The sequence below is a fragment of the Ranitomeya variabilis genome, chromosome 5 (genome assembly GCF_051348905.1).
Source record: "Ranitomeya variabilis isolate aRanVar5 chromosome 5, aRanVar5.hap1, whole genome shotgun sequence".
NCBI classification, from domain to species: Eukaryota; Metazoa; Chordata; class Amphibia; order Anura; family Dendrobatidae; genus Ranitomeya; species Ranitomeya variabilis.
This window is the reverse complement of record NC_135236.1, coordinates 1,398,792-1,419,632: the sequence shown is the minus strand read 5'-3', so window position 1 is coordinate 1,419,632 and position 20,841 is coordinate 1,398,792. Positions and strand designations below refer to the sequence as shown.

General features: G+C 45.4%; 2 protein-coding genes across 5 annotated transcripts in view; one reads left to right on the top strand and one right to left on the bottom strand.

The window, feature by feature from the left end:
- Positions 1-6,114, top strand: part of ACAP1 (ArfGAP with coiled-coil, ankyrin repeat and PH domains 1) — a 406,972-nt gene extending 400,858 nt beyond the window's left edge. Inside the window, exon 23 of the mRNA XM_077261424.1 lies at positions 5,977-6,114. Coding sequence (XP_077117539.1) covers positions 5,977-6,083 — 107 coding nt within the window. The 3' untranslated portion in view covers positions 6,084-6,114. The remainder of the gene's footprint in view (positions 1-5,976) is intronic.
- A 9-nt stretch (positions 6,115-6,123) lies between these two features.
- Positions 6,124-20,841, bottom strand: part of LOC143774122 (monocarboxylate transporter 13-like) — a 79,015-nt gene continuing 64,297 nt past the window's right edge. For 3 of the 4 annotated variants that reach the window (XM_077261427.1, XM_077261428.1, XM_077261425.1), the window contains exons 2-5: positions 15,995-16,198; positions 15,577-15,720; positions 14,736-15,464; positions 6,124-6,593 (exon numbers count right to left, since the gene is read on the bottom strand). In XM_077261427.1, the coding sequence (XP_077117542.1) occupies positions 6,154-6,593; positions 14,736-15,464; positions 15,577-15,720; positions 15,995-16,193 (1,512 nt within the window). In that variant the 5' untranslated portion in view covers positions 16,194-16,198 and the 3' untranslated portion in view covers positions 6,124-6,153. Of the gene's footprint in view, positions 6,594-14,735; positions 15,465-15,576; positions 15,721-15,994; positions 16,199-18,089; positions 18,317-20,841 lie in introns of those variants that run through there. The other variant, XM_077261426.1, reaches the window with a different exon arrangement.

Genomic DNA, 20,841 nt, shown 5'->3' with positions numbered 1-20,841 from the left:
CTAAATCCATGTGGAATACGTCTTCTTTCTGCACTGACCTCCATCCATTCCCATCACACCCTTCAATTATCAGTATTCTCCCCGGGACGACCTCATGTGTTTACTCTTTGTTATACACAGAACACACAATCCTCTGAGGTTATAGGGAGTGTAATTTACTATTATAATGACTACAAAAGCTAATGAACGGTATGTGTATCATCAGCTTTACATGATTGCTATTCGTCAGTCCTCACACACGTGACGTCAGGTTGAGGCACCTAAAAAGCTATTTAAAGAACTGGACTTTTGTGTCATACGATGCTTGGAAAAGGCTCAATTTGAGCTGAGAAGCGTCACTTGTATGATGTGGTTCACATTGGAATACACCATGAATCTCTGTTTTAACATGTTTCTAGGTCACCTTTCTTAGACACGTGCACCATCTCTGAAAAATAGGATACACGTAGAAATCAGTTTCAATCTAAAAGTACAAAATCCAAAGGGATAAAAGCAGTCACTAGAAGACATAAGAAGAGGAGAAACCGCCTGGATCCCCATCAGATCCCTGCACTGGTATATAGATGTGGACAAACATGGCAGGAATTAGAGATTAACCCCTAAAATAGAAGGGATGTGTGGGGCACATGACCCAGGTACCACCCTATCCCCCTGGATTTAACCCAACAATCCTGAGAAGTGCAAGGACATAGAAATTACATAAAAAACAGTGTTCCACAATGTTTAGGGACTCTTGTTTTTTTTGCGTCTGCCTTGGAAGGAGCTAGTCTTGTTTTACATATGTCTGGAAAGATCTGCTCCTGTTCTAGGTCTGCTTATTGTCTGTCTGTCTGGAAGGATCTGCTCCTGTTTTAGGTCTGTTTCTTGTCTGCTTGGAAGGATCTGCTCCTGTTCTAGGTCTGTTGTTGTCTGTCTGCCTGGAATGATCTGCTCCTGTACTAGGTTTGCTTCTTGTCTGCCTGGAAGGATCTGCTCCTGTTTTAGGTCTGTTGTTGAATGTCTGCCTGGAAGGATATGCTCCTGTTTTGTCTGCTTCTTCTCTGCTTGGAAGGATCTGCTCCTGTTCTAGGTCTGCTTGTTGTCTGTCTGCCTGGAATGATCTGCTCCTTTTCTAGGTCTGCTTCTTGTCTGCCTGGAAGGATCTCCTCCTGTTCTAGGTCTGCCTGGAAGGATCTGCTCCTGTTTTAGGTCTGTTTCTTGTCTGCTTGGAAGGATCTGCTCTTGTTCTAGGTCTGTTGTTGTCTGTCTGCCTGGAATGATCTGCTCCTGTACTAGGTCTGCTTCTTGTCTGCCTGGAAGGATCTGCTCCTGTTTTAGGTCTGTTGTTGTCTGTCTGCCTGGAAGGATATGCTCCTGTTTTATGTCTGCTTCTTCTCTGCTTGGAAGGATCTGCTCCTGTTCTAGGTCTGCTTGTTGTCTGTCTGCCTGGAATGATCTGCTCCTTTTCTAGGTCTGCTTCTTGTCTGCCTGGAAGGATCTCCTCCTGTTCTAGGTCTGCCTGGAAGGATATGCTCCTGTTTTAGGTCTGCTTCTTGTCTGCTTGGAAGGATCTGCTCCTGTTCTAGGTCGGCTACTTGTCTGCCTGGAAGGATCGACTGCTGTTTTATGTCTGCCTCCCTGAAGGCATTGCTGCTGTTTTATGTCTGCTTAGATGTGTCATGTTTTACGCCTGTCGAAAGGATCTACTGCTGTTTTATGTCTGTCTGGAATGATCTTGTCACAAAAACCCCTCTCACGAGAGAGCCAGGGGATATGGATATCACCCAGCCGTCACCAATCTGTGACTGAGCTTACACAGTCGCAGCTCACTAGCACCCCCTTACCCTCAGGTCAGTCATTGAAATGTACCTATGATAAGTAGTCGCCAGAGAGGCTGCCCTGTCCCATACTGTTTATTAGGGCACTTTGCAGTGAGGACGGTATATATATCATCAGTCCCAGACCGGGGATACACTTATAAACCTCCATCCGTCACTGTCAGGATCCCCCAATAACACCAGATCGGTATGCTGCCACCAGTTCTTTGTTAGATATAAGCCCGGTCCATTACCAAGCTTATATCGGGTCAGAAACCAACCCAAGGTAGTGTGAATTTGCACGGAGTACATGTCAGTTTGATCAAAGAGCAAGAGTACGAAGCTAGCAAATATATAAGTTTACTCCAGAAAGAATCGGCAGTGTTTACAAAAAACAAAAGATATTACAAAAGAGACAAAATACAAATATGTACAGTAATAAAAGGGATAAAGGTACGAAACTTACTAATTCTCAGTCACAGGTATGACATGTCGATAAAGTGGTGGAGAGTTCCCAAAGAGACGATTCAGCACCCCAGAATAATGTGTTAGCTGCTGTCTCTCTGGCTCTGAATGCCTCCCAAAATGGACGATCCTGTTTTATGGTTTGGCCATAAACTTAGGGACTCCCACTTTGGTTGACCTCACATGTGGGATGTTTTCTGGGAGGTACACCTATTTTGGAAAGTTATCAAAAACTCCTTTTTTTTCATATCTTTGATCTCGAAGCTCACAGGCCAACAATATTGGCATTATTTTTTCCCCTGGGATTTTACCGTTCTTTTGAGTCCAAACACAGTATGGCTGTGATTTACTGGTGGGCAGAAATTCATTTCCCAGGTTTCTGATGGCCCTAAATGCCGCAAAACGCTGCGATATGTAGCCCCAATTGCCCAGATCCTGGAAATCTAATGTTCATGTTTCTCGGGTTAACGTGTGTTACTGAATTCTACTTTGAGTATTCTGCTCAGGAAACAAAGATATTATTGGCAGGAAAACACTCTTAGCTCTGCCAGAGCTGGCCTGCAATAAAACTGACCATTTGTTGGCAGGAAGGGGGGAGTGGAAATTCACAGAGGGAGAAAAAGTGGGCCGGAGCAGTGCGAGGGGGATGCTGGCAGGACTTGGTCCCACAGAATAATGGAAAAATACTTAAGATCTTCCTGACAGATCTGCTCCTGTTTTAGGTCTGCTTTTGGTCTGTCTGGATCTGCTCCTGATTTAGGTCTGCCTGGAAGGATCTGCTTCTGTTTTACCTCTGAAAGGATCTACTGCTGTTTATGGCTGCCTCTCTGAAGGCATTGCTGCTGTTTTATGTCTGCTTAGATGAGTCTTCTGTTTTACATCTGTCGAAAAGATCTGTTGCGATCTGCTCCTATTTTAGGTCTGCTTGTTGTTTCTTGTCTGTCTGGAAGGATCTGCTCCTATTTTAGGTCTGCTTATTGTTTCTTGTCAGTCGGTCTGGAAGGATCTGCTCCTGTTTTACGCCTGCATCTTGTCTGCCTCCTTGGAAGGATCTGCTCCTGTTTTAGGTCTGCTTCTTGTCTGCCTGGAAGGATCTGCTCCTGTTTTACATCTGTCTGAAAGGATCTACTGCTGTTTTACGTCTGTCTGGAAGGATCAACTGCTGTTTTATGTCTGGTTCCCTGATGTCTGCTTTGATGGGTCTTCTGTTTTACATCTTACGAAAGGATCTTTTGCTGTTTTACATTTGCCTGCCTGTAAGGATCTGCTCCTGTTTTAGCTCTGCTTCTTGTCTGTCTGCCTGGAAGGATCTTTTTCTGTTTTAGGTCTGCTTCTTGTCTGTCTCCCTGGAAGGATCTACTCGTTTTAGGTCTGCTTGTCTGTCTGCATGGAAGGATCTGCTCCTGTTTTAGGTCGGCTTCTTGTCTGCCTGAAATGATCTGCTCATTTTATGTCTGCTGGAAAGATCTACTGCTGTTTTATGTCCGCCTCCATGAATGCATTGCTGCTGTTTTAGGTCTTCTTAGATGTATCTTGTTTTACATCTGTCAAAAGGATCTTTTGCTGTTCTACATCTTCCTGCCTGGAAGAATCTGCTCCTGTTTTATGCATTTCTAGAAGCAGCTGCCATTTTACTTATGACTGCCTGGAAAGATCTGCTGCTATTTTAGATCTGTCTGGAAGGATTTGCTCCTGTTTTACGTCTGCTTGAAAGGATCTGTTGCTGGTTGGAACATTTTCGGTCAGTCAGCAGGGATCTGGTCTTGTTTATGTGTAGGTTTGTAATTGGCGCAGATTTACTAGGACTCTTGCATCTGAAATTTGTTCTTTTTGGAGCAGCAATATTCTGCCACACAATACAGAAGACGTTTGGAGCTAACCCACACAGGGCACCAACGCTCTCAATAAACACTTGCTGTAAAGGATTCTGTCGCCATGGTCTAAATGCCCATGTGCTAGTTATACACACGTGGTCAAAATTGTTGGTGCCCCTTGTTTAATGACAGAAAAAAAACCACCATTGGTCATAGAAATAACTTGAATCTGACAAAAGTAATAAATAAAAGATCTATGAAAATGAACAAATGAAGGTCAGACATTGCTTTTCCACCATGCTTCCACAGAATTAAAAAAAAAACCTCATGAAATCGGCCTGGACAGAAATGATGGGACCCCTGAAAATAATGTGATAAGAGGGACATGTTGACACGGTGTGTCTACTAACTCTCATCACAGGGGTCTACAATCCTGGAATCAGTGAGTGGCCAGTATATAGGGCTACAGATATCACTGTGCTGATGGTGACATGGTGGGTATCACACTCAACATGGACCAGAGGAAGCGAAGGAAAGAGTCATCTCAGGAGATTAGAAAGAACATTATAGGCAAACATGTTACAGGTAAATTATATAAGTCCATCTCCAAGCAGCGTGATGTTCCTGTGACTACAGTTGCACATATTATTCAAAAATGTAAGATCCATGGGACTGTAGCCGACCTCCCTGGACGTGGCCGCAGGAGGAACATTGGTGACAAATAAAAGACGGATAATACGAATGGTAACAAAAGAGAAAGAAAAACCTCTGTACAGATTAAAGGTGAACTTCAAGCTCAAGGAACATCAGTGTCAGATCGCACCATCTGTCGTTATATGAGCCAAAGTGGACTTCATGGGAGAAGACCAAGGAGGACACCATTGTTGAAAAAAAAAATCATAAAAAAGCCAGACTGGAATTTGAAAAACTTCATGTTGACAAGCCACAAAGCTTCTGGGAGAATGTCCTATGGACAGATGAGACAACAATGGAAGTGTTTGGCAAGGCACATCAGCTCTATGTTCACAGACGGAAAAATGAAGCATATCAAGAAAAGAACACTGTCCCTACTGTGAAACATGGAGGCGGCTCTGTTATGTTCTGCGGGTGCTTTGCTGCATCTGGCACAGGGTGTCTAGGATCTGTGCAGGGTACAATGAAATCTCAAGACTATCAAGGGATTCTAGAGAGAAATGTGCTGCCTAGTGTCAGAAAGTTTTGTCTCAGTCGCAGGTCAGGGGTCTTGCAACAGGATAATGACCCAAACCACACAGCTAAAACACCCAAGAATGGCTAAGAGGAAAACATTGGACTATTCTGAAGTGGCCTTCTATAAGTCCTGACCTAATTCCTATTGAGCATCTTTGGAAAGAGCTGAAACATGCCGTCTGGAAAAGGCAGCCTTCAACTGGAGCAGATTGCTCTTGAGGAGTGGCCAAAATACCTGTCGAGAGGAGCAGAAGTCTCATTGACAGTTACTGGAATAGTTTGATTGCAGTGATTGCCTCAAACGGTTGGGCAACAAAATACTAAGTTAAGGGTGACATCATTTCTGTCCAGGCCGATTTCATGAGTTTTATTTTTTTTTTTTTTAATTCTGTGGAAGCATGGCTGAAAAGCAATGTCTGACTTTCATTTGTTCATTTTCATAGATTTTTTTTTATTATTACTTTTGTCAGATTCAAGTCATTCCTGTGACCAGTGTGGGTTTTTCCTGTCATTAAATAAGGGGTACCAAGAATTTTGACCACATGTGTATATAGTGGCTTGGCCTGATCAATAAATCCTAAATACAAACGTGCCTAAGAAAAAGGTAGCAGAAATGGTAAATCTGTCCAATCATCTGTCACTGGGCCATTGTCCCACCTTACCCTCCGTATTCTTCTCATGTCTCCATACAGGTGATGAGACCTATCAGGATATATTTCGGGACTTCTCTCTGATGGCGTCTGATGCTCCAGAGAAGTTATCACGTCGTAGCTGTGACGCCAGACTGAGCACGCTCTGAATGAGGTCTGGCCCCCCCGGAGAACAATGAGCGTCAGGCATTTTACTAATAAATAGACATTTTATTGGGGTCATGATAGAACCGCCGAGCCGGAGGAGAGTGGCAGTGATGTCACTGGGGATAAGCGCTGACACTCCAGCAGTGTCTGGTCAGCCTCCCGATGACACCTGTCCCCATGTTTGCCGTTATCCTGGCTGTGTCCTGTTCCTTCCTCCTGTGGTGGCCAATGTTCAGAGGATGACACATCTGCCCCTGCTTTGTCTTCTCTGAACACAGGACTATCCGATGGCAGCTGCTCTACTCGGCACTCACAGTAGCCATTAGCCAGAGCTGCACCATCTGTAACCGGTGGCTCATCATTCGGAGTCCTGGAGGTCCTCTGTGCTTGGATACAAATACTTCTGCAACTGATTTCAGGCAGAGTGAGGATGATGAACGCTCCAAGAAGCAGGAAGGAGCCAGAGAGAAGAAAAGACATGGAGAAGTCTCCGGTCCGATCACACAGCCAACCTGTAAAAAATAAGCACTTCCATTATTCCACAACATGGAAACGGCAGTGACATCACACCCGCTCAGCCGGGACCCCAGGGACTCTACTGCTGCCACATTCATCTCTAACCTCCTTAGCTACAGTGGGGAATATAAGTATCCACTGCCGATATTGTAAGTTTTCCACCGACGCAGAATGGAGGGTCTGTAATTTTTTATTGTAGGTACACTTCATCTGTGAGAGAAAGAATCTAAAGATAAAATTCCGAAAATCGCATTGTAGGATTGTTCCATAATTAATTTGCGTTTTATTGCATGAAATAAGTATTAGATCACCGACCAACCAGCGAGAATTCTGCCTTTCACAGACCTGTGAGTGTTTCTGTAAGGGCTCCTACTCACTTGCGAGCAACTTGGATGAGTCTCGCATGTTTAAAACCCGGCTCTGCACCCAGCACTCAGATCGGAGCGTGCGGCCGCATAGCAATACATGCAGCCGCACGCTCCGCTCCTCTGTGCCAGGTGCAGTGCCGGGGTATTGCCGTGCGAGACTCATCCGAGTCTCGCGCAAGTGAGTAGGAGCCCTAAGACGCCTTCTACTCTGCGTTCATTACCTGGATTAATTGCATCTGTTTGACCTTGTTACCTATACAAAAGATACCTGTCCACACACTCAATCACACTCCAACCTCTCTACCACAGCCAAGATCAAAGAGTTGTCTAAGGACACCAGGGAGGAAATTGTAGACCTGCACAAGGCTGGGATGGTATATAGTACAATAGGCAACCAGCTTGGTGAGAAGGCAACAACTGTTGGCAGAATTATTAGAAAATGGAAGAAACACAAGATGACTGTTAATATTCCTCGGTCTGGGGCTCCATGCAAGATCTCGCCTCATGGGGTAAGGATGATTCTGAGAAAGGTCAGGAATCAACCCAGAACTACACGGGAGGACCTGGTCAATGACCTGATAAAAGGTAGGACCACAGTCTAAAACAGAGGTCCCTAACATTTCTGACCTCGAGAGCCACATTCAGCTCTGAAAGGGTCGCAATCCACATCTAGCCTAGAGAGAGGGCCGCGAGCCACATTCAGCTCCTGTGCCATCACAATCGTGGCAACCAAAGCCCCCAGGCCTAATGGTAACTAAAGCTTTTCCACAAAAATCACCCCAAAGCAGTATACTAAGATCCAGGGGTTCCCACAATATCCCTATTCAGTATTCTATAAAGCACTCCCAAGACACTGTCACATCCAGCTTCAAACACCTCCTCTGACAAGTGGTATCATCTTGTCTCTAGCGTAGCATACTTAAATTATCTCAAAACCCCTAAGGTCAGTATATGTTCATCCAGATCTGCTCTTCTGTGCAGGGCAGCTCACAAAATTCACCATTTTCAGATGTGCTCTTTATACCTGTTTGCTAGACCTTGAGCTAATGCACCAAGCTGGCAGACAGCCGCGAGCCACATGTGGCTCCCGAGCTACAGGTTGGGGATCTCTGGTCTAAAACATTACAGTTAGTAACAATGCCGTCATGGATTAAAATCCTGCAGGGCACACAAGGTCCCCTTACAGGACCCAAAGAACACCATCCCAACTGTGAAGCATGGTGGGGGAAACATCGTAGTTGGAGTGTGCTTTTCTGCAAAAGGGACAGGACGACTGCACCGTATTGATGGGAAGATAGATAGGCTCATGTATCGCAATATTTTGTCCAACAACCTCCAGTAGCTCCATAAGACACATTTCAAGGTCACGGAGTGGCCTAACCAGTCTCCAGACCTGAACCCAATAGAAAATCTTTGGAGGGATCTGAAACTATGTTGCCCAGTGACAGCCCTGAAACCAGAAAGATCGGTATGGAGGAGGGGCCAAAATCCCTGCTGCTGTCTGTGCATTCTTGGTCAAGAACTATAGGAAATGTCTGTCCTCTGTGATTGCAAACAAAAGTTTCTGTACCAAATATTAAGTTCTGTTTTTCTATTCTATCAAATACGGTTACAGACCTCTCCATTCTTTGCAGGTGGGAAAACTTGCAAAATCGGCAGTGTACCAAATAATTATTTCCCCCACTGTACAGAAATAAAGGCTGGATTTTTAGGACTATGTCATTCTTATGTGGGACCTTTGTTCTCTGTCTGTAGATTGAGACCCTCAGGACAGATCCATGCGTGCCCTCATCGGAAGAAAGGTCATACTTAAGAAGGGAAGACCATGTGTCCCCATATATGAGCTTCTGCTCTAGTTCTGACAAACTTGTTGAAGTGTCTGCCCTCCAGACTTAGAATCACCAACCTCCCTAATGTATTTCTCCTTTGGTCAGCCTTGCCGACCTACCTGCTCTCCCATCTGCCTCTTCAATCTGTCTTTGGATTACCGTTGTCAACCTCCCCTGCCCTCCGATCGGCCTCACTGACCTCCCATCTACCTCCATGATGTCTTTGACCTGCAGTCCGCCTCTTTGACCTCTCAACCTTCTTGATGAACTTACCAACATCCCTGCCTGCCCTCTCAGTCCTCCAGTCAGCTTTGTCGACCTCCCTGCCCTCCTGAGGTACTAAGTGACTTCTCGGCAAAACGACGACCTTCCCCTATCTTCCTGCCTGATGTGTCGGTCCTCCCTTCAGCCTTGCTGGCCCTTCCAACGGCCTCACCCATGTCCTTACCCTTCTGATGGCCTCATTGGTGGCTGGCGATCTTTGTCTGAGCTAAGTAACAGCAGATCTCACAAAATCTATACAGAGTTAGAGCCAATAAATGTGGCTGTACAGATCACATGATGCAAGAGTATGGAATGAAGACAAAACCATGTGTATAACCAATTAACAAGTTTTCTTTTATATCGCCAAAAGAAAAACAAAGAAATATACAAAGCTACTTATGAAATCTAATTTATTTACGTATATTACAGTCAATTAGGTGGCAGGTGCACAGACGTCTGCCGATCTCTCTCCGCCTCTGGCTCCAGAAGGCGTCTGCCGATCTCTCTCCGCCTCTGGCTTCAGAAGGCGTCTGCCGATCTCTCTCCGCCTCTGGCTTCAGAAGGCGTCTGCCGATCTCTCTCCGCCTCTGGCTTCAGAAGGCGTCTGCCGATCTCTCTCCGCCTCTGGCTTCAGAAGGCGTCTGCCGATCTCTCTCCGCCTCTGGCTTCAGAAGGCGTCTGCCGATCTCTCTCCGCCTCTGGCTTCAGAAGGCGTCTGCCGATCTCTCTCCGCCTCTGGCTTCAGAAGGCGTCTGCCGATCTCTCTCCGCCTCTGGCTTCAGAAGGCGTCTGCCGATCTCTCTCCGCCTCTGGCTTCAGAAGGCGTCTGCCGATCTCTCTCCGCCTCTGGCTTCAGAAGGCGTCTGCCGATCTCTCTCCGCCTCTGGCTTCAGAAGGCGTCTGCCGATCTCTCTCCGCCTCTGGCTTCAGAAGGCGTCTGCCGATCTCTCTCCGCCTCTGGCTTCAGAAGGCGTCTGCCGATCTCTCTCCGCCTCTGGCTTCAGAAGGCGTCTGCCGATCTCTCTCCGCCTCTGGCTTCAGAAGGCGTCTGCCGATCTCTCTCCGCCTCTGGCTTCAGAAGGCGTCTGCCGATCTCTCTCCGCCTCTGGCTCCAGAAGGCGTCTGCCGATCTCTCTCCGCCTCTGGCTTCAGAAGGCGTCTGCCGATCTCTCTCCGCCTCTGGCTTCAGAAGGCGTCTGCCGATCTCTCTCCGCCTCTGGCTCCAGAAGGCGTCTGCCGATCTCTCTCCGCCTCTGGCTTCAGAAGGCGTCTGCCGATCTCTCTCCGCCTCTGGCTTCAGAAGGCGTCTGCCGATCTCTCTCCGCCTCTGGCTTCAGAAGGCGTCTGCCGATCTCTCTCCGCCTCTGGCTTCAGAAGGCGTCTGCCGATCTCTCTCCGCCTCTGGCTTCAGAAGGCGTCTGCCGATCTCTCTCCGCCTCTGGCTTCAGAAGGCGTCTGCCGATCTCTCTCCGCCTCTGGCTTCAGTTAAATGTTAGGAAAACAACCTTTTCGTTTCTTTGAGGTGCATCCTATATACTGTACATTTCATCACAAATCGTGCAATAGATGATGATATCAACTTAAAGAATACATCAATGGTAATTCACAGAAAGTGGTTTATATTGTTGAGATGCAGGATAATTATTAAATGTGTGTGTTGAATGTTGACAAGTTATACAGCAGTTAGTGGTGCACTTATAAAACCAAGGCTGACCTGACCATGTTTTGCCATGAATTCTGGACTGAAACCAGCAAGAAGAAGGTGCTGAGGGATAGCTCCCTCTTTGCTTCATCCTGGTTGTTTGATTGTAGCTATGTGGAAAGAGTCATCCTCATATAATATTGTGAAAAACGGGGAGAGGGGAAGGTGAATAAAAATGAACCTTTATTATAAAATATCACATTTTAAATGAAATTACCACACATCATAGAGATGTATATTGGATCACAGTGTGTGGCTGGTTATTTTATAAGCACCGCTGAGATCCACTAGATCTCAAGTGAACTCAGTTATAGAGAATTATTGTGAAATGGAGTCCCAGCCACCGACCCGAGAATTAGGGGCTGGATTCCAATTTCACTATTAGGCACTGAAATATTGTAACGCTCTGATGTTGACAACACCATTATTATTACACTGTCACACCATGTATCTTATTCCCCATAATTCCAAAAACGCTTCTAGGATAGGGAGCCCTTGTGTTATTCTATCAGGTGAACATTAACCTGTACATATAACAGGCAATGTAGGTAATGAATATTGAGTAAACTGTAGAGTTATTCAAGTAGGTTCTAATAGGATGAAATGGTGGCGGTGATCCCCGGTTCAACCTCTCGGGATTTACTGCGGGGATCGTCGGCCTTAGGGCTTCACGGCTGTGCCTGTTAGGCTGCTACGAGCTGCCGCGGCTGGATGAATGAGCACAGCCGCCTGGTAAACCTGCTCTCCGAGGGAGAGATGGATCAGTTTAATCAATACTCATTACCTACATTGCCAGTTATTATATCTACAGGTTAATGTTCACCTGATATAATAACACAAGGGCTCCCTATGCTATAAGCGTTTTTGGAATTAACCAGCCTAATAATTATGGGGAATAAGATACATGGTGTGACAGTGTAATAATAATGGTGTTGTCAACATCATAGCGTTACAATATTTCAGTGCCTAATAGTGAAATTGGAATCCAGCCCCTAATTCTCGGGTCGGTGGCTGGGACTCCATTTCACATTAATTCCCTATATCTCTGAGTTCACTTGGGATCTAGTGGATCTCAGCGGTGCTTATAAAATAACCAGCCACACACTCTGATCCAATATACATCTCTATGATGAATGGTAATTGCATTTAAAATGTGATATTTTATCTTATAATTTAGGTTCATTTATATTCACAATCCCCCCTTTCCTACTATAAAATTGGTGGTGTTCACCGTGTGATTTCTGTCCTAGGAGTTTGGACCCTTTTTTGCTAATATCGGGAAAAGTCTAAAATGATGGATTTTATTTGGTTACATCAAGTACTAAGTCGTAAGGACAGTACAGGTTTCACCAGGTTATCGGATTTATCCTTGTCGTTAGAGAATACAAAGATCTGCAGGATCTTATGCAGTACAATGTTGGGGGCCCTTTCCACAATCCAGGACCAGCCGCCCGTTTTCATGGTTTATCACAAGAATTATCTAATTCATGGAATAATTTGTTATGATGATTCCAATTCCTTTGTGTGCAAGTTCTTACTAGAGAGGATGACCTCTCTGGACATGAAGAATGCGGCTACCGGACATTGGTTTTAGAATAATGGAGGTGAAACTGGCATGAGGATTTGCCTTCTAGTTTAAGGTTTAAAAATGAGATCTGGAAAAATGAGAAATTGATGTGAAAGTTACATTACAATGATTATTACTGAGATACTGGACAAATTCCGGAACCAATGGATTATTATTAGAGAGACCTTTCTTCCCAGAAATGACATTGCCAGAATGAAGGAGAATACTTCACACTCCCCTGCATTGTAGACACAATTGTGAGAAAATGTGACAAGAAAAATAGATCACAAATCACTGTACTGTAAGATGAAATTCGAGCGCATTGACCACAATGTCTTGGGGTATTGAAGTAGATCGTGAGACAACATCACAACTTAAGCAGGTGACATTATCTGACCATATTTTGACAGCAACTTGATCCAAGACACGTCTGGAATCTTCTAGAAAACCTGGGGCTTTTTGAGATAACAGTTGGAGTCATTCGTTATGGTGGTCAGTGATGGACCCTATGCCCGATACATTGGGTCTCATTGAGGGCGGGTCAACAGCTTTTTACCCATTATGAAGGGCATGTAATATAGGGAGAACAGGAGGTTCCACGTTAAGATAATCTATTTGCGTTTTGGTAAGAACCCAGAGAGAGAATCCTTAATGAGATATTATTTGTGTCCTTTTGAAATTGGTGGTGGGATTTCTGGACAATCTCTTGTATGGAGTGGTGTCCTCCAACATAGCCATTATTTGTAATCAATAGGTAATAGATACCTGTGACTACTACGACACCGCCTTTGTCTGACATGTAAATAACGGCCATATTCTTCAATTCCTGCAATGCAGACAAATGTAACTATGTAAGGTTAGTATGTCTTCTAGCACACCTAGTTGCTACATCCAACCTCTCCAATTCTCTCTCGACCATTTCTTGGAAAAAATCCATACAATCAGCCCTGGGTTGGCAGGAAAAAAAAAAAAAAAATCAAAGCTTGGTTAATGGATGGCTCCCTTAGGATGTTTTCCATTTGCAACTCCTGCAAACACATGAGTAATACCTGTTAATTGAAGTTTAGACACCGAAAATCATTGAGGGGTAAAGAATAGTGATGAGCAAGTGTGCTCGTTACTAGAGTTTTCGGAGCATGTTCGGGTGGTCTCCAAGTATCTTGGGCCTGCTCGGAAATTTAGTTTGTGTCACCGAAGCTGCATGATTTGCTGCTGCTAGACAGCCTGAATACATGTGGGGATTCCCTAACAGACAATCCCTGCAAATCATGCAGCTGCGGCAACACAAACTAGACCTCGGAGCATGCCGAAATACTCGGAGATCACCTGAGCATAAACATAGTTATTAAGGCTGAAGGAAGACTTTAAGTCCATCTAGTAGTTCAACCCATAGCCTAACCTAACATGCCCTAACATGTTGATCCAGAGGAAGGCAAAAAAAACCATGTGGCAAAGAGTAATCTCCACATTGGGGAAAAAAATTCCTTCCTGACTCCACATACGGCAGTCAGACTAGTTCTCTGGATCAACGCCCCATCAAGGAATCTAGTGTATCTACCCTGTAACATTATACTTTTCATGTAACATGCTCGGAAATCTCAAGTAATGAGCAAACTCGCTCATCACTAGTAAAGAACAAATCACGGTTAGGGGCGTCTCGCGACATCTCCACCTCGAGGTGAGGAGTGTCCCTGATATCAGGAGATGCCTCTGACCCCATGAAGCATTCTGGATATAGAACCGGGGCACCTGCCACCCCAAAGGCCTTAGCAGGTGTAAAGAAATTAGGTTTAATTAGTAATTTTGTATTTTTTTCTTTCGGCGAGATGTTTATTGCTTTTATGTTCCTTGGTTATACACTTTTTTGTTTTATTGCATACTCTGGCATCATGTGATCTGTACAGCCACATTTATTGATTCCAACACTGTATATAGATTTTGTGAAATCTGTTGTTACTTAAAGACCACCGTCTAACGCGTTGCTCTCTATTTTTCACATGAAATATGAAATTTTAATAAATTTTGAATAAAGGTTTGAGATTTTCTTTACTAAAAATCAGTGATTTGTAAGTCAAAGACCAAGGCAGGCAAATCTGCAGGCTGGCTGGAGAAGACCAAGTGCAGCATCCAGCCCCCTGCGCATCCTTAGTATATGACTTCAAGGGTGATTACTGAAGAACAAGATCACAGATTGCTTCAGGAAAGAAATGTAATCTGCATTACAGCCAAGTCTTTTCTTCAGCACCTGGCTCCTGCTGACAGGTCCTCGGTTGGCTCAGCTCTACTTGCACTACTGGTGCCACCTTCTTCATGGTGGTCTGACAACTGCTTGCTCTTACTCTAATTATTACTTTTGTGCTGGTTGTCACTATACTATTGGGGCACAAGTACAAATCGTAGTGACTCACCTGATATAGGAGGTCCAAGGAGTCCTCCCACACTCTCAAGCATCTGGAGCAATCCAAGAGCAGGAAGAACCCTCTGTGCCCCTACAACCCACGGGAGGGCAGAGAACACGCCAGGAGTCAGCGCCCCGGCACAGAAGCCAAATGCAGTGGCAGCAGCACCCATCTCTACATCGCTACTTGCCAGGGGGAGCAGTCCAAGGATCACACCGGACAGCCCTGTCCACAGGCTCAGCAGGTGTAGTGTATGTTTTGGGCTAAGATCAGACAACCAACCAGCAAACAGACGACCACCAACATCTGCTATGCCAGCAAGAGACATTAAAAAAGCAGCCGGGCGATCTCCAATGCCTTTTGTCCGCATATGAGCAACCAAATGAGCAAAAGGCACAAAATAAGCAGCATTGATCAGGGTTACAGCTAGGCAGTAGCGAAGGAAAACCAGATTACAAAGAAGTTCCCATCCCCAGAGGAAGGACCGGTCAGGAGGGGTGTCACTGGAGGTCTGGAGAAGAGCACCACATGGCACAGAATGAAGAGCCACTCCAGACAGCAAAAGCATAGCCCCACACCAGGAATATTCTTCCACAAGGTACTGTAGGAGAGGTGTCAGGGCAAACGAGAAGACCCCAACACCAGTCAGCACAAATCCAGTAGCAAGAGACCGCCTACGTGAAAAGTAGCAAGTCACAGCAGCCATCGATGGAGAGAAGATGAGCGCCCATCCAAGCCCTGCAGAAAGAGATACAATGTTATTCCCTGCCCTAATCACATTTTAGCAGCCTGCCCACCCTCCCGTCATGTTGGGCACCCCACAAGTCAACATTCACATTGGGCTGGTTACCCGAGACGCCTCCGATGCTCAGGTAAAGTTGGTAGAGTTCAGTGGATAAGGAGGCTAAAAACAAGCCAAGAGATGAGAGGAAACCTCCCAAGATGACTACAGGGCGAGATCCAAACCGAAGGGCGAGTGCACAGCCCAGGGGACCTGCGGACAAGAGAACAGCACCAGTCAGACCAAGGTCATGTGTGGGATCAATCCTGCAAACTGGTTCCTGCCAGAATTCATGTATAGCACCACCTACAAGTGACGATAAAGGACAGCTCATCTGCATACTTGTCCGAGGAGATCACAAAGAGGTCATATCACCAGCTGATTATAGGCATCCAAACTATTTTACTGCCACTAGGGCAGACCATCCACCAGTCTATAGTGGGGCTCTCAATCAACACCTCATATTTCACAGTCAGTTTATACTTACTCATCAGTTGTTGAACTGCAACTGCACAAGATGTCACCCATGAGACACTTCCAGCTGGGGAGCCAAAATATTCCACAAATTCCGGAAAAAATATCCCAAAGGAACGGAGAGTTCCAAATACTAAGCCAGCCTGAAGGAAGCAGGAGAAGAGTAGCATGGTGCCCCACGTGTCCATCATTTTTGGAAAGAAGGAAGACATTGAAACTAGAAGGCCAAAAGAGAGAGAGAAAAAAATCAGATCAGTAAAGAACAGAAAGATGGACAGGATAGCAAAATTCACAGCCAAAGCCAAGTGTGGGTATAAAGGAAGGCAGGCAAGCGTTATCCCATGCACATATACACATTAGGCCGGGTTCACACTTGCGTTTGGCTGGTCTGCGTACGTCCTCCGTTAAGCCCCGCCTACTTCCTCATGCGTCCTGCGTACCTATCTTTAACATTGGGTACGCAGGGACATGTGTTGTATGTGGATGCATCCACATGCGACGTTTTGATGTATCCGCCGAACTCAACATGTTGCATTTTCTTGCATGTCAAAACGCCGCATCCAACGCATGTCCCTGCATACCCAATGTTAAAGATCGGTACGCAGGACGCATGCGGAAGTAGACGGAGCTTAAGGGAAGATGTACGCAGCCATACGCAGACCAGCCAAACGCAAGTGTGAAGCCAGCTGAGCAGAAGACAGATGTGTGAATGACCCCCTACAACGATCTCATAACAGGGGACCTCTGGCGTTGTAATAGTGGAGACAAGGATTATTGATAAATGACAACATAATTCATTCTGCAACAGCTCTGCTCACTCCTTCCACGAGTCCAGCATCTCACCCCACTCCTGGCACATGTCCTGTAACTCAGCTCACTCACCAATCACAGGAACCACAACAATCAGAGGAATCACAACGATCACACCAATCACAGGAACCACAACGATCACACCAAATCACAGGAACCACAACGATCACACCAATCACAGGAACCACAACGATCACACCAATCACAACGATCACATCAATCACAGGAACCGCAACAATCACACCAAATTACAGGAACCACAACGATCACACCAATCACAGGAACCACAACGATCACACCAATCACAGGAACCACAACGATCACACCAATCACAGGAACCACAATGATCACACCAAATCACAGGAACCACAATGATCACACCAAATCACAGGAATCACAACAATCACATGAATCACAGGAACCACAACGATCACACCAAATCACAGGAATCACAACAATCACACCAAATCACAGGAATCACAACGATCACACCAATCACAGGAACCACAACGATCACACCAAATCACAGGAATCACAACAATCACACCAAATCACAGGAACCACAACGATCACACCAATCACAGGAACCACAATGATCACACCAAATCACAGGAATCACAACAATCACACCAAATCACAGGAACCACAACGATCACACCAATCACAGGAACCACAATGATCACACCAATCACAGGAACCACAATGATCACACCAAATCACAGGAATCACAACAATCACACCAAATCACAGGAACCACAACGATCACACCAATCACAGGAACCACAATGATCACACCAAATCACAGGAATCACAACAATCACACCAAATCACAGGAACCACAACGATCACACCAATCACAGGAACCACAATGATCACACCAAATCACAGGAATCACAACAATCACATCAATCACAGGAACCACAACGATCACACCAAATCACAGGAATCACAACGATCACACCAAATCACAGGAATCACAACGATCACACCAAATCACAGGAACCACAACGATCACACCAATCACAATGATTACATGAACCAGGCTGATCACACCAATCACAGGAGCGACATTGATCACACCAAATCACAAGAACCAGGCTAATCACTGGAACCACACCAATCACAGAATCACTGGAGCCAGGTTGATTACTGGAACTGCAACGATCACAGGAAGCTCCCAAATGACATGAACTAGGCTGACCACACCAATCACCTGAGTCAACCTGATCACTGTAGCCACAGCCATGAATCGAGCACAAAAGATCACATCAATCACAGAAGTCCCACAGATAACTCACCCCAGATCCCAGGGATCACTGTCAAGAACAACAGCCGAGAGATCAGGCAGATGTCACCGCTGCCATCAATTTGTCAAGGAACCAACAAAGGAAATAATGCAGATCTCCCGGCTAGTACCAATGTGTCAAGGAGAACACCAATGTGTCAAGGAACAACACTCCAATATGTCAAGACAATTACGCAATTGGCTGACGATTGATGGACGAGGCCACGGCTGCTTCCACTAATAGGCCGGATATTAGGGAGCTCAGAGTGGGCGTATGGTGTATACGCCTCCGATTCCAACGCATGGAATATATAATATATACACACACACGCACATTATATAAATATATATTTATTTATATATATATATATATATATATATATATATATATATATATTTTTATACAAACATACATACTGTATACACATACATACAGCTCTGGCAAAAATTGAGACCACTGCAAAATGTTCAGTTTGTCTGATTTTTCTCTTTATAGGAGACCACTGCAAAATGTTCAGTTTGTCTGATTTTTCTCTTTATAGGTATATTTTTGAGTAGAATGTAAACTGTTCTTTTATTATTCTATAAACTACTGACAACAGGTCTCCGAAAATTCCAAGCAATAAATTTTGAATTTATTTTCTGAAAATGATAAATGGTCAAAATAAAAACAGTGCTTTTCAGACCTCAAATAAAGCAAAAAAAACCAAAAACCAAGTTCATGGAGACACTCCCAAAACCCGGAGTGGAGGGATTCGCCCCACTACCAAACCTGCAAATCCATCCAAAAATAAAACCCCGGGTCGGGTTTTCCTAAAATCTGACTTGGTCAACTACTTTAACCAAATCCACACTTACTTTTACTCTGCCTTGTAATCACAGATGTTTTGTTTTAATCTCATTGCAGCAGGTTTAAGATGTCTCCATATACATAGTGTTGGTCACGTACCGGCTCTTGTATACAATTCACCTCACTGCCTCACATATCCCCCAACTCTGTCCAAACTAGTGGGGTTGAACACGTCACCATACAGGGTGCCCGTGACAGGGCATCCGCATTTCCTTGCGCCTTCCCCACTCGATATTGTACCATGAAGCTAAAATTTGGTAGTGACAGGAACCATCTGATGACTCGAGCTTTTCTCTGCTTGGCATATCTCATCCAGACCCAGGGTGAATGGTCTGTCACCAAACAAATAACGTAGGGACTTCAAGGCCCACTTAATGGCCAAGCACTCCTTCTCCACTACAATACAATTTTTTTCAGCCGGGGTTCGTTTCCTACTCAGATGTTCTCCTCCATTCATCTCCTGTGACAGAACAGCTCCTAGGCCTACCTCCGAGGCACCTGTTTGTATGAGGAAGCCTTTTTTGAAATTGGGGGCTGGTGAGGACAGGCTGTCTGCAGAACGCTAACTTCATAGATTGAAACGCTTCCTCTGCCGGGAGCTTCCACCTAGCCATGACAGATTTCTTTCCCTTTAAGAGATCGATCAGTGGCGATGATCTCCCAGCAAAATTAGGTATGAACCACCGGTAATACCCAATGATGATGAGGAATACTCTTACCTATTTAATTGTAACAGGCCGTGGCCAGTTTTGAATGGCCTCGATCTTATTTATTTGGGGTTTGATAAACCCCACGGCCGATCACGTACTCTAAAGGTACCGTTACACTAAACGACTTACCAACGATCACGACCAGCGATGCGATCGTTGGTAAGTCGTTGTGTGGTCGCTGGGGAGCTGTCACACAGACAGCTCTCTCCAGCGACCAACGATCAGGGGAACGACTGAAACTGTCTTCAACGATGCCAAAGTCCCCCTGCAGCACCCGGGTAACCAGGGTAAACATCGGGTTACTAAGTGCAGGGCCGCGCTTAGTAACCCGATATTTACCCTGGTTACCATTGTAAAAGTGAAAAAAAACAAACACTACATACTCACCTTCTGATGTCTGTCACGTCCCCCGGCGTCCACAGGGTTACGCGCTGCTGCCGTGCCGAGAGCTTCCTGCACTGACTGAATGTGTCAGCGCCGGCAGCAGCAGTGACGTCACCGCTGTGCTCTGCTTTACGGCCGGCGCCGACACATTCAGTGCAGGGAAGCCGCCGGCGGGGAACGTGACAGACATCAGAAGGTGAAAATGTAGTGTTTTTTTTTTACTTTTACAATGGTAACCAGGGTAAATATCGGGTTACTAAGTGCGGCCCTGCGCTTAGTAACCCGATATTTACCCTGGTTACAAGTGAACACATCGCTGGATCGGTGTCACACACCGATGCAGCGATGACAGCGGGTGATCAGCGACAAAATAAAGTTCTGGACTTCTAGCTCCGACCAGGAAAATCACAGCGGGATCCAGATCGCTGCTGCGTGTCAAACACAATGAGATTGCTATCCAGGACGCTGCAACGTCACGGATCGCTGTCGTTCTTGCTGCAAAGTCGCTTAGTGTGATGGTACCTTAAGTATTGGGCTTCCTCAAGACCTTTTGTACTTTTTTAAAATTTGCTGTCAAGCCCGCAGCACTGAGCGAATTCACTACTGCTTGTACCTGGGATAATGCCACTGGGTATGCCAGTCAGTACTAAAGGTGATGATATGATCTAAGTATGCTGACGTGTAATTCTGATGGGGCTCTAACACTATGTCCATCAGCCTTTGGAATGTGGCTGGAGTCCCTGGTAAATCAAAAGGCAAGACAACAGTTATAAAGACGCTCCGGTGTTATAAAGGTGGTCTTTTCTTTTGCCAACTCTGTA